General features: G+C 39.6%; 1 protein-coding gene across 4 annotated transcripts in view; it reads left to right on the forward strand.

Moving 5' to 3' along the window:
* The window catches only part of RAPGEF5 (Rap guanine nucleotide exchange factor 5), a 166,001-nt gene that overhangs the window by 31,393 nt on the left and 120,320 nt on the right, over positions 1–14,288 (forward strand). For all 4 annotated transcript variants that reach the window (XM_061997261.1, XM_061997258.1, XM_061997259.1 and 1 more), the window contains 3 exons: positions 419–540; positions 1,904–2,072; positions 8,998–9,064. In XM_061997261.1, coding sequence (XP_061853245.1) covers positions 419–540; positions 1,904–2,072; positions 8,998–9,064 — 358 coding nt within the window. The remainder of the gene's footprint in view (positions 1–418; positions 541–1,903; positions 2,073–8,997; positions 9,065–14,288) is intronic.

Below are 14,288 nucleotides of genomic sequence, written 5' to 3' on the forward strand. Positions count from 1 at the left end.
GGTCTTACACAGGTGTTGTATAGCTGTGTTGCTTATGCTTAAGCTCAGGAAGGAAATGAGATTCTGAAGTTAAAAGCTGAATTTTATTTAGCACTTACGCATCTTTGGATGACTGTCTATATGCAGCACAAATTGGTAAAAATATTAGTTATTGTAAAGTGTGCCACATGAATTAGATATGTAAGGGAACTTACTCATTTAACACAACTTCTCTCATTGTAACTAAGGGCATCCCCTGAGACTTGGCAGAATAATTTCTTCTCTTCAAATGAATGGGATTATGAAAATTAGTAATTGAGACAAAGGGTTTTCTCTCTGAACAAAAGGATTCACTTTTAATAGCTTTAAAAATAGCTCTTTATAATAGAAGAACATATCAAAATTACTACAATGTAAATGACATTTTGCTTATTTTCAGGAGAAGCTGTGTTGGATCAGAACTGGTAGACTGGCTTTTGGAGCAATGCCCTTTTGTTAAGTGCAGATCTACAGCTGTTGGAGTGTGGCAGCTCCTCCTGGATATGGGCATCATATTATCAGGTCAGTCTTGATTGCCTTCCTCACGCTGGAAGTACTGCCAGTTTCTCCTGCATAGGATAAGACTCACATTTTTGATGGGGGAGGAAGGAGGGAAGGAAAAAAAAAATGCAGACTGATCCATTTTTCTTTACAGTTGTTTGTTTTATCATCTCTTTGGTAGACTCACCTCTGTGACCTTTCATTTCTGAAATACCAAAGATGTGTGTGTATCTTTTTTTTTTTTTTTTTTTTGGTAGGCAATTTCCTTCCTTTGCTTTTGCAAATGTAATTGCCTATTACCAAGTTTCAGACAGCATATGTGTCTTTTCCAGCCTCTTTTTTTTCTCCTCAAACTCTTTTAGATTTTTTCACAAGATAGCAACTGTTTAGTCACTGCAGATCATGGCTTTGCCAGATGACTTCTCTAGCTGTTTGTGATTTAGCCTTCCTGTCTCTGTTGTTCATAGTTTTAGACTGTAATGAACTGAGAAAGGATTCAGCTCCTTCACAGACAGTGGTGATGCCAGGTTCTACCTTGTTGTCCTCACCTTACCCAACAAATTTAGGGCTTTCGTCCAGCTAATGTGGTTGGTGATTATTACACTGGTAGCCAACCTGTGGAAATATGATGGACTTGACTGGGACTGCTTAGGTAGCTCAACTTAGAGCATACTGTGCCCTGGGATCTGTGCTAGACGCTTTCCTCCTTACAAAAAGGTGAGGTGTTATGGGATATTCCTGCTTATGTGCATGGACAGTATACTTAAAGATTTTATTCTACTCCAGCTACATTGACAGTATGTGATCGTGCAGCCTTGACGTGGGCTGAACGACTCTCCCAGCAGGAGCTGGTGCTTTTGGCTCTGTGCCTCATTCTAGTTCAATCCCAGTTATGCTAGGGAAGATGACAGCTGTTATAGTGGTGCATCATTTTACCCAGGTCTTAGTTGACAAATCCAGTAGCCCTGAACTTGAGGAGAAGCTGGGATAATGATGGACTGCATCCCCATTATTGAACTTTAACTAGTGCCTGGCCTTTAGTGAGAACAGATTGGAAGCCAGTGGAAGTTGAGGCTCAGAAATCGGACACATTTTATCCGCCAAGTCTGAAGTGATTCCAAAACTGGAAAGTACTCAGCAGTCTTAATGCCTGAATTTCAGAGCATGGAGATCTTCAAATGGAGGTTTTGAGGCTGTTCTGTTTGGTTGAACTGAGTTAATATGAGAGGGCAGGGTCGCTCTGTCCTGAATTTGTGATCTTTTTGCCCTGTGTGGTGTTTCAACTCAACATTAAAGTCAAATGCAACACAGAATGTGGTGAGGAAACAGAATCTTTACATGGTAAAGGTTTAAAGGCTAGTTAATGTTATTTTTTTTCTAACAGTGGACAAACAACTCTATTTTCAAGACACACATGCTTTCTACCAGTTCTCAGCGGATGAATGTACCTACCTTTTCTGTGAATTTGAGAAAGAAGAAGGATGGAAGAATGGAGTAAAGCTCCTCCTTCAACTACTGCCATTGTCTCCTCACAGGATTGACGTGTGTAATCTGTAAGTGTGCATATAGAGCTGTTTGCAGCTTCTGCTGACTTTTTTAAGTGTTTGGCTTATACTGACTCTATTTACTCCCAAACCACTGTGCAAATGAGCCAGCTTTCTTTTCAGGATTGACAAGCTTTGTAGAGATGGTCTTTTCACCTGAGAAGGTCAGTGTGGGTAGATAAATAAAGTCACTTGACTTGGGGATTTTGACATATTGTGGTTCTTACACACTAACTTGCTAACTCTAGCTTGCTGTATTACCTGAGCAAATGATTTTATTATTTTTTTAGTCTCTTCTTATATTTGGAAGTTTAGCATGAATTTGGTAGCAAGCATGCCGTGGAACTGATTGACTAGCAAATCAGATTCCCTTGTGCTGTATCAGGATCAGCTATCAGATGAATAGAGAGGATGGGTAGAAATGTGGTAGCTTCAGTCATCTGATTTTAATTTGCTATTGCATGTTTGAGAGAGCACTGTATTCTCACAGTATTAATACTTTTTCAGAATATGCTTTAAAAGAGTTCTGTATGTTTCCTATTTCACCCTACTATTGGATGTTATCGTGCCCTCTGTGCTGATACAGATGTACTCTAAATGTTGTCTGTTTAGAGCAGCTAAAAGGAAACCACAGTGTGCCACAGTGAGGGGCCAAAATATAGGAAAAAAGCGTCAGTGAGAGGTCTGGAGGCTCATGACTCCACATACCTTAGCAAACTTGCAGGAGATCGCCTGGATAGACAAATTTGGTAGGATTCTTTCATTGTCTCTAGCATGGTGAAGCCTCAAACCCAATACTTATACTGTGTAGAGCTATTACTATGCCAGTACTAAGACTTATTCTCTTTGACGTCAAAGACAAAACTTTCTTGTATATGTACTTTAGGCCTCTGCATATTAGATTTTAAAAACACATTCTCTCAAACAAATGTCCAGTGGAAATAGTTTTACGGAGCTTGAAACCTGAAGTCCCTGTAAGATGTCTCAAGCCCAGCTTCTTAAATTCAGACATGTTGAGGTGGTAGAAAAAAAAATCTCAGTATTTACTCTGCATGGCTCAGGACAGAAACTTGATTCCCTTCTCTGTTGCTGACTCCCCTGACTGACCAGAAATTGGGAGTTTGGTAGTGGGCATTCCCTTGAAAATGCATTTATTTGGTCAGCTTGAGTGAGTGTAGCCAAGTGACAGGACCTCAAATTGGTTAGAGCGGGAAACTGAATATGATCTTCTAAGCAGATGACTCATGTGGGAGAAAACCTTTGAATGTTTTTGCAAGTAGGAAGTCTTGTCTTCTTGTGCTAAGCAGCTTTTCTGTTCCTTAAGTATCAGGGCGATTTTGTCACGATTTCAGTGGGAATTGGGGTTTTCTTCATTATCACTGCAAATTGGGCCACTTTTCAAGCTTCATGACTCCTGTACAAAGACTTTGAATCAAAAAGACAGAACAGATAGATCACATCGATGTGTTACATGAAGGATGCTGGGTAGGACAATGGACTGAAGACTTTTTAGGTTTGAGTTAAAAAATGTGTCCTGCCTGCTGACTTTGGCCAGAGAGTACAACTGTCTTACGGTCTGCTTTGCAATTTCCCCATTTCAGTACATCTGTCATTTCTAGTACAAGTTCAATCCCTGTCACATGAATTGAAGAATTATTCATTAATGTACATTTCCAGCTCCTTCCTGCTCACATTATTCAAATTTTAGTTGAATTTGGATTCCTTTTGGGAACATTGTCACTGAAGAATTCTTTTCTGGAGATTTTACCTGTCAAACTGTGAGGATGCTTTTAAAAAATATATATTGAAGGAAGTGAATTTTAGATAATGGTATACTCTCGAGGGAGTGTGATGTTAAAGGGAAAGAAGGCTTTTCCAAGTTTGAAATTCTCCTTGCTTGATGCAAACAATACACTGCTAAAACACTATCTGAAATGGAATAGATGTGATGAAGAGTTTGTTAAAGTTATCTGACAAGGTTAAATAAACCCATGTACTGGTTTTTTTCATGGTGAAAGAGGGCAATTCTAAAAACTCTTCCTTGCAGTGAGTGTTTGTCTCCTCAAATATATAAACTGTTTTGCATACCATTAGAAGTATGATCTTTCTTCTATTTTAATATTTTTGTATTAATTTTTCTGTCACAGTTTTTCTCAAACTGTATTGATGGCATTAATTCTGTAATGTACACAGGGATAGAGAAATTTATAGCTTATTAATTAGATTCTCTGCTTTTGATGAAATGAGAAGTGACTGCCTGCTCGTGCACCAAAAGACCATGTTGGACATCTCCTGGCCATCCCAGGAGCCAGATGAGCTCTGTCTCAATTGCAGCTTGTGGACAGCAGCCTTGCACTTGCCTGGACTGCTGGGTGCATCTCTGTGGAGCACCATTGTCATGGTTTAGGCCTATCAGGGAACAAAAGACCACAATTAGCCTCAAGTACCAAAGACCTGAGGATTGCCAAAGGGCAGGGAGAGCTCAGTTGCCGCTTAAGGTCCAGGACAAAACAGACCAGGCTACTGGACTTGGGGAAGAAAACAGAAAATAATATAATGCAATACCAACTGAAGCATAAATATAAAACCCCAAAACATAACCAAAAGAAAACAGCACAGAGTGGTACAACAATAAAGAATCTGACTAGCCCTTTAAGACCACTTTCTCCCAACTCCTCCCCTCTTTCTGAGCTCAGAGACCTGAGCCTGGTGTTTTTACCTCATTTGTCTCTCCTCAGGGCAGGTATACTCTGCACCAGTCCTCCCTGCAAGACCGTGGGGTACCTCACACACATGGCAGCCCTGCAAGGGCTGCTCCGACGTGCATTTATCCCAAAGGCTGCAGATCCTCTCTTTCGTCTGGATCTGCTCTGCAGCCCTCAGGCTCTCCAGCACGGCCTGTGCCATGGCTGCCTCCTCACATGGTCTCTCGTCCATCCGGGTGCACTCACACAGAGCTGCTGGTCGTTCTCAGTCCTGCCACGGCCCTGCATGGGTTGCAGGGGTACAGCCTGCATTCTTGCCATGGCTTGCAGAGGTGTCTCTGGTCTGGTGCTCCTCCTTCCTTCCTCCTTCTCTGTCTGTGGGGTCCTCATGGTCACCTCCATCTTGTATCACTCTTACACCTCCTACCAGTGCTTCAAATTCCCATCCCTAAATAGTGATCACAGAGGTGCCAGATTGGCCCAGCCAGGCTGGAGGTGGGTGTGAACCCAGGAGCCGGGGGAAAGTGCAAAAACTCTTTACCGGGTCTGCACAGCAACCCCCTCCCCCTGTTACCAAGCAAAAGCTGCTCCTTGACAACCATGGATCTGCTTTCCTAGAAGGAGTCTGTAGACCTGAGTAGGCAGTCGTAGCTTTTCTGGAAACCCTATTAGATAAACATAGTCTGGTTTCGACTTGCTGTACAGACCTTTGATGGGTTTGTATGTTTCTGGTCAGTATTCACAGTGTTACCAAGCAATACTGTAGTAAATTCTACAATGACAATACTGTCTGAAGCCTGAGAGGTGCTTATGGTTCCCAGATGAATGCAACCCATTGTCTTTTGACCTTGGCAAATCCCCTTTGTTAAGTATAACTTTGGTGGGAATCTGTCATGGAAAAAGAGACAAAATATACCAGATTTTTTTGCAGCTCACTCTAAACTGGGAGTCTTGGTTGCTAATAAACTAACCATGTGCCCTCATGGCCAAGAAGGCCAATGGCATCCTGGGATGCATCAAGAAGAGTGTGGCCAGCAGGTCAAGGGAGGTTCTGCTCCCCCTCTACTCTGCCCTGGTGAGGCCTCATGTGGAGTCCTGTGTCCATTTCTGGGCTCCTCAGCTCAAGAGGGACAGAGAACTTCTGGAGAAAGTCCAGCACAGGGTCACCAAGATGATCAGGGGACTGGAGCATCTTCTTTATGAGGAAACTGGGAACTCTCTTATGTGGGAACTGGGCTGTTTAGTCTAGAAAAGAGGAGACTGCAGGGGGATCTCATTAATATTCACAAATATCTAAATGGTGGATGTCAGGAGGTTGGGGCATCACTTTTTTCTTATTGTATCTAGTGACAGGACAAAGGGTAATGGGATGAAGCTGGAACACAAAAAGTTCCATTTAAACATAAGAAAAAACTATTTCACTGTGAGGGTGAGGGAGCCCTGTCACAGACTGCCCAGGGAGAGTGTGGAGTCTCCTTCCTTGGAGGTCGTCAAGACCCACCTGGACATGTTCCTGTGTGACCTCATCTAGGTGACCCTGCTTTGGCAGAGGGGCTGGACTAGATGATCTCTAAAGGTCCCTTCTAACCCCTACCATTCTCTGATTTTATGCGTATTCCACAGGACTCAGCCCTTGTAAGTGTTGTCAAATGAGATGGGACTGATGCAGAGTCCTGTTGGAGTCTTTAAACACCCTATGTTAATCATAGCCAATTCTGCTTGAGTAGGAAAGAAGTGAATATTGCAATAGCCTGGGAACAAAAGATCTGTATTGAAAGCTGTGCTGTGGACTTCCTTACAATCTTGAGCAATCTTTCCAGTGACTGCAATGGCTTTATATCAGATGTTTAATCTTCCTGTGTTTCTATGTCCTTCTTTGTAAATGGGAGTGTTTATAACAACACCTAATTCCCAGCATCACTGATAGACTCGATAAATGTTTCAAGAATGCATTGGATACCTTAGACTATTGAAGTGTATCCCGTGATTTTTTGTTCAGCTATTTAAAAAGATGTTAATAGGACATTTTGCTTGTTACTGTCTTTTCAGAAGTGTTGCACTATATTCTGTATCTTCTCTCCTGAAATAATTTACATTTTCTTAATTTCAGAAAAGTGACCATTCTGAAAAGTAATTTGTTTTTAATGCAAATAGCCAGGATGGGCTATTAATTTAATTACTGCCTCATGGAGTTCCTGGAAAGCTTTTGTTGAATACAAAGAAGTCTCATGTGTCCATGGGTCTTTTATTGACATCGTATGTAGGTGAATTGTAAAACCAGCATGGAGACATACATAGTGTTGTTATGTTGGACAGTTGTCCAGGCCCAGGACCATGAGTGTATCCATATTACTTCCTCTATCAGCAGATTGGGAAGCACTGTAGATGATTTCACATGGTGTACAGTAATAATTGTGCTGTACTTGTCTTACCTGCATGCAGATCTAGGGCAAGCATACTTTAACATACTACCAAGCCCATGGAGCACTGAGCTGTATAAGCCTTAGGCTTGTTTGCCTGGACTTTGTAGCTCCTGATTGGTGTCAGCCCTCCTAGGTCTTAGCTGGCCCCTTTTGAAAAAAATTGGGTGACACCTGTCCTGATTCTGTTCCTCAGTAACCATTGTCTTACTTTTGTCCATCAGCCTGCGTATCATGATACATTCCTTCTCTCTGATTCTGGATGGCTGACTATACTTTTTAGCATATTAATAGTTTCAGAAGCATTTGTTGCTCAAATGCAGATGAATATCGGGAGTGTTTTTAAATAGAAGACGAAGCAATAAAGGCTCAAGACAGAAATAGCTATGCTTCATGCTGTTCTGGTTTTATAGATTGATTCTGTGTCTACCGAGCTGTCTTTTGTCTCAAATTTAGCCTGGTTCTGAGAGATCAGAAGAGTTCAGATGTGTGGGGAAACATAGACGTTCCAAGAGGTCACTGATTTTAATCTTATTCTAAATTATAAAGAGAGACTGAACTGCATTCATTCATTTCTTTCTTTAGGTGTTTATAACACCTAAAATAGTAAATCATATTTTTATCTGAATAGGAGAGACAATTGTGAAAATAATTCTGATTTATTATCTGAATTACCATTTTGGTTGGAATATGCTTGCCCCAAAATGAACACAGGTGTCATTCTGTGCTTTCTAACCTTAAGTTTTTGATCACAAAAATAAATTTTTGGACCTGGCATGTAACAACTGCAATATATCAGCTGCATATTCCAGATGTTGTCAGCTCTCTTTCTAAACACATCAAGACATATTAGCATTAAATAATTTAGTCAAAGATAGCAACTTCTGCTAATACGTGGGATTTATGTTTATTACAACAGCAGCAGTTTTGCCTGTCTGCTCAGTTTGCTGGCATGCAGATCTCAAGGGCATTTTCTCTTTCTTTCCCATAGCAATAACCCTGTCATATCAGTATCTTTCTTCTGATTGACAGTAAACCTTCTGAAGGGCTTGCAGATGTTTTAGTGATGGGTGACTTAGACCATTTTAAAGAAAAACACAGTGCTATCTCATGCTGTTCACATCAGCTTTTGTGTGACTTTTTCCACATGGGCCAGATTTCTGTAACAGTTTCTAAAAGGATTCTGCCAGCACTGGCCCACTTTTGCAAAGATACATTGTTTGTCTTGTGAGTAACTGTCAAGACAACCTAATAGTATTCTCAGACCTTGCTTTAGTTTGCTTGTTCAATGCTTTGTATATGTATTAATTTCATTTTCACACATTCTCTTTTAAAATATCATTTTTCATGTATTACAATGACGTTGATGTTGTCTGATTTTATTTATGTGGCTTTGCATTCCATAGGTGTTGCTCCACACCTTAGAAAAGCTGGGTGGTGTGTAGATGGAATTCTACCCTGTTGATGGAATATGTTTATGGCAGACCAAAATATGCACGTAAATAAGCAACTCTGAGCTGAGAAGGTCCTGCATTCTTCTGTTCTTAATCATATTTTTATAGCTAAAGAATTCTTGCACTGTTTTACGTTGGTCTAATCAAAAGAGTTCTTGACAGCAAGAGACAAAGGTGTACTCTGCTGTTACTGACACAATTAATTATTGTTGTGTTTCAGTCATCAATTTGATGTGGAATCTCAAAAGCCCTTTTACATTACTGCCTGTGGCTACACAGTTCCTTGCTTTCCAGGAATCAAAAGGTGTTGAAACAGAATGAAAGAAATACTAAAATATTATTTTTATTTTTTAAGGCCTGATCAAAAAATAGAAGATACGGCAGAAAGCAATGCTGAAATTCTTGCTCGTCTCACTTCTGCGGTAAGGTCACTGCATCAAAGTTCATACTGATCATGTTTGAAATATTGTCATATTTTTCATCCTTTCAAATTAAAGATCCAATCTTAGTGAGCAGGCGTTTGTAATGCAAACTGCTTTTTTATCTCTGAAAGGAAGAAGTCTTAGTGTGCAATACCAAAGCTATAAAAATAAGTCCAATTAAGGACTGCTGCAGTTTGCTCTCTTGTAATCCATGCTATTCATGGCACAGGAGGTATCAATTTGGAGAATTATGATGATGTTTCTGCCAGGTAGTTTACACTCAGATCCTCTTGGTCAAGTGGACATCAGTGTGAAGATGAGGATGGGGTGGAGGACAAAGGGATGAAAGGACCTCAGTAGCCTTGGCCTAGATTATCATGAGTTTCTCAGGAGACTCACCTGGGAAGCCTGAGTATCTGGGTTTCCAACTATGTTTAGCCTCAATAAACTCATAATAAAAGTTTATCCTGTCTGTGCTATGATTTGGTGCATCTTGCTTATCTTGTAAGATCAGTATTCTAAGAAGCAGGCAGACAGGACTTCAGAAGGTCAGGCTAGATTCACTCAAACTAATGTAACCTGTATGGTGATAAAGAGTGGACCCTTAACAAGTTTGCAGAGGATTCAAAGCTGGAGGGAATGGTTGATACACCAGATGGGTGTGCTGTCTTTCAGAGAGACCTTGACCAGAGAGAGAGGTCATCTAACAGGAATCTCATGAAGTTCAACAAAGGGCAATATGATATCCTGTGTCTGGGAGAAATAATCTGATGCTCCAGTACAGTCTGAGGGCTGGCCATCTGAAAAGCAACTTTGCAGAAAATGACCTGGGAGTCGTGGTGGGCAGCAGTTTGAACGTGAGCCAGAGATGTGCCCTTGTGACAAAGAAGGCCAACTGCCTCCTGGGCTGCATCAGTGAGAGTATTAACCTCAGGCTAAGGACGGTGATCATTCCTGTCTACTCAGTTCTGGTATGATCCATCTGGAGTGCTGGGTCCAGTTCTGAACTCCCAGTGTAAGAAACATAGGGACATACTGAAGTGTATGCAAATGACCACGAAGAAGATCAATGGAGTGGAGTATCTGACTTAAAGGGAGAGGCAAAGACGACTGGGAGTGGAGTATGGAGAACAGAAAGCTGTTGGAGGATCTTATCAATATATATAAATACTTGATGGAAGGATGTAAAGGAGATGGGGCCAGACTCTTCGCAGTGACATCTTGTGACAAGACAAGAAGCAGTGGCACAAACTGGAATTCAATAAATTCTACTTAAAGATAAGAGAAAACTTCATTAGTGTGAGAGTGATCCAATAGTAGAACGAGTTACCCAGAGAAGTAGTGGAGTCCACATTCTAGGAGATGTTCAGAACTCAACTGAACATAGTCCTGAGCAGCCTGATCTATCTGACTCTGCTTTTAAGCAGGGACTTGGATTAGATGACCTCCAGAGGTGCTTCCCTACTTCAACCATTCAGTGATTGTATGGTCTTGAAAATATCACACCTAAGTTGTAGTATCAGCAAAACACGGAATTAGTCCTAGTTCTGTTTTGAGTACATGAGAAAGTGTAGAGATCAAAGTAAATGAAGCAGAATGAAGTTGAGATGGAAAAAAAGTGCTATTTTAATTAAAATGAATGAAGTACTATGTTGAAATGGAAATTAAAGAGAATTTGTGCTATGAAGACAAATGTATTTACAAATGATATTTTGTAATGCGTTAGGAAAGTCAGTGGTCCTGTATACTCAGCCTTGTGCCAAAGAAAAGTTAAATGCATTAAATTAGAAGATTTTGTGATTTATTTTTTTTTTTCCTCTATATTCAGATTCCTTGTTTTCTCTACCTTTTTTCCTCACTGAAAAAGACAAGAGAACTTGGAACCTCAGTATCCTCCATTTTTAGTTCCATAGAGAGAAAAAATCGAGAAATATAAAGTAATTTTTGCAAATTATGTCTTTTCAAAACCCCACAAAACTACCAACTCTATAAAACATCACCAGTATCCCTCAAAAGCCTTGCCTCTCAAAACCAGAAGAATAATGCTTTTCATCAATGAAAAAAGGGAAGTACTCAGCAAAACAAAAGGGCTTTCTGAGTTTAAGAATTGAATCTAGCTGTTGCTGAATACCCTTGAGTAAAATGCATATCCGTAAACATGTGAGTAATTGACAGTGAGTTCAGAGTGCTTTACAATTAGCTTGCAAGGTCTAACCTTTGAACTGCATCCTGACTGATTCCAGCAGCAGGGCACAGGGACAGTTTTTTTTTAAATGAACCATTTTATTGCTGTGGCTAACTAGCTAAAGAAAAAAATATTCAATTGCATCTCCTGATGGCCTGAGACCCATCTATTGCCATGATGGTGTCAAAAAGACTGATTTTTTTTTTTTTCTCCTATATTTTCTGATTTTCTACTAACTGTGCAGGGTCTCTATAATGATTTTATAGTCTAACTCTGGAGAAAAGATGTAAGACCAGAGCAGAATCCTCCAAATATGAACCTCTCCATCTTGTCCCTCCAGAATATTGCTTTTCCTCCATACAGTGAACTGGGATTCATGTGTCCTAAGGAAATTTTAACCTTGAGCTTGCACCACTCAGCAGAGGACTGGACTTGCCAAGATACAGATTCTCTTTTTTTTCCTTTTTTTTTTCTTTTTCCCCTGTTAGCTTCAGAATTTGTATGGAAAAAGAGTCCTATGAACAGGAGCTGGAAACCAAAAGTGAAGATATTAGCTGTGACTGGAAATATGTCCACACTGTCTTACTTTTTGACTCACTGAATGTTTATGTATTTGTAAAGAATTGAGTCAGCCTTTCTTAAAGAATTCATACTTCAGAATCCTGTTTACAGTATTCTTTAGTCTTTCAGAACTGAAGAAAATGAAACCCAAAAACCTTACATCCAGCCCAGCACTAAGACAATGAGAGATTAGAGTTGATTTTTTGGACATTTCTAGGTTTGGAAGTTCAAATGCCATCACTGTTGATAATATACACTTTTCTTTTTGCTTTTCTTGTAATGGTTTCTTTTTTGTCCATTCTGTGATAGGTTAGGAGGATGCTTCTGTGTCAGCTTTTCTTTTGGAGTGATTAAATTCCCAAATTTTCAAACCTAAACTGATTGTGAAGATTCAGCCCAAGCAACACTGGAGGAATCTGTGTGCCTAAAATATAAATGACTGGTTTAGTACTTGAAAAGCACAGGAGAAATTGTAGGCATGCACGCACGTTAAGATCTAATTATATATTTCTGTAACTCTATAAAAGCTATTGCTTTGCAGAGGATGGGACTCACCTAAATGTAAGTGGCTATATGACAGGAATGTACATCTGAGCTAGCTTCCCCAGGCACTCCTTACAAGCCAGGGAGCAGAAATAGGCACTTTCAGGATGCTAACTGTATAATTAATTTTGAAAGTCTACTTTAGGGGAACGCAGTCATACCTTAGGCTTCACTAAGCAAGGTATGCACTCTGTATGTAACAGTCATAGAGTGAGGAGCACAGACCTAGGTATCTGTACAAATGTGATGAATTCCTCTCTCCACCTCTTTTTCTTGACTGTAGACTGACTGTCAGCCTTTCTCTTAGAACTTATTTCCCTACTGCTTTTTTATACTAGGTGTTTTTTTTTCTTGTAGAGCTTCACTTTTCACATTCACTGGACAATTTGTGTAAGGTTGTTTTAATTTTTGGTGGTTTTTTTGTTTGTTATCTTTTGGGGTTTTTTTGATGATTCAATCAGTCTACAGCCAATTAGTGAGGGAAATGGACTCTTGGTTTTTAAACAGTGGTTATAGAGATTGTATTGTAATAGCTGCGATGAATGATGCCAAATCAGAATGTCAGTGTGGAAAAAACTGCAGAGGTTTCTTTGTCATCATAATTTATGCATAATATATGGAATACACCTCTTTGCTTTTAAAAGCAGAGTCAGATACGAAAGATAAGAAACTAACTTGTTGGAGGTCTCTTTTTGTTTATACTTTATTGTATGATGGAAGAAGCAGAGTCAGTCAAGGTAACGGAATACAGTCTGTTGAATTGTATGCTTATATCATATGCTGCATTACAATGAAACACTGACAATGCTCTCAAACCTAAATTATAAAGGCAGCTGACATGCAAGCAGTGCAAAATGCCATCTGAAATATGTTTGCATTAGATGATCTTTTTAGTTGTGAATTTTTAAGAAAATGCAGTGATTGCTCCTGGGTTTAAAGAAGCATTCCAGAGTTGTTGCACATCCCATGTCATGTCCTAAATAGCAGCTTCATATTCAATGTCTTGTCTACTAAAACCAAAATACAGTGGGATGTCTATGAGTGTCTCCACTGTAAAGCTCTTATCTTACCTTGTTACAGGACAGAACAGAATATCAGAATGTTAATACAGGGTATCTGGGAAATACCATTTTCTCGCACTGTCAGCTGGTACTACTTTTATTTTGAGTTGATCAAACTACCATTACCTGAAATGCAAATATGTGAACGAGATTCTTATTTTTCAAAGTAACACTGTTTAGAGCTTTCTGTTGCAGGATTTAATTTTGAGATTCTGAAAGGACTGCCAGTTTGTGTCAAGATCCTATTTGGCACATTAATATATAGAATGCTGTTCTGCAGAAGAATACTATAGGCAGGAAAAGTGGAGGTGGTATGCACTGTCTACTAGACACACAAATATGCCTTCTGTGAGAAAATGACCAGATTCATGGAATAACAGTAGTTGTCATGTACTTGTGAAAAATCTCTACTCTGTCCTTTGAATATGAGAAGATTCACATTATAAATATGCCATTTGTGTTTAATCAGGCAGAAGCATATGTGGATACCATTCTGTATTAACATTCTTGACTTTCATATTGCAAAAAGAAAACTGATTAAGGTGTTGTGATGTGACAACAACATGCTCAAAATGTTCTCTTTCAGACTTTCATAATATTTCTGTAAGCACTGTGTGGTAAGCTGGCCTTTAAACTGAATCGGTTTTGACATCTGCAGTGCTACTCAAAATGAGATACTGTTTAGATACTGTTAGTTTTATAGTGACAAGCTCTATGTACAAACCAATTTTTTGTATTTATTATCTCAATATGGTAGGCATAGCCCTTGTCTGAATGTGTATTTTTCTTCTGAGTCCATGTTATTATCTTCAATGTGATGTGCAACTATTGATTTTGTCAAACAGGCAGTAACTGAAATCCTATTAGGAAGAAG

Source organism: Colius striatus, chromosome 5 (assembly GCF_028858725.1).
Source record: "Colius striatus isolate bColStr4 chromosome 5, bColStr4.1.hap1, whole genome shotgun sequence".
NCBI classification, from domain to species: domain Eukaryota; kingdom Metazoa; phylum Chordata; class Aves; order Coliiformes; family Coliidae; genus Colius; species Colius striatus.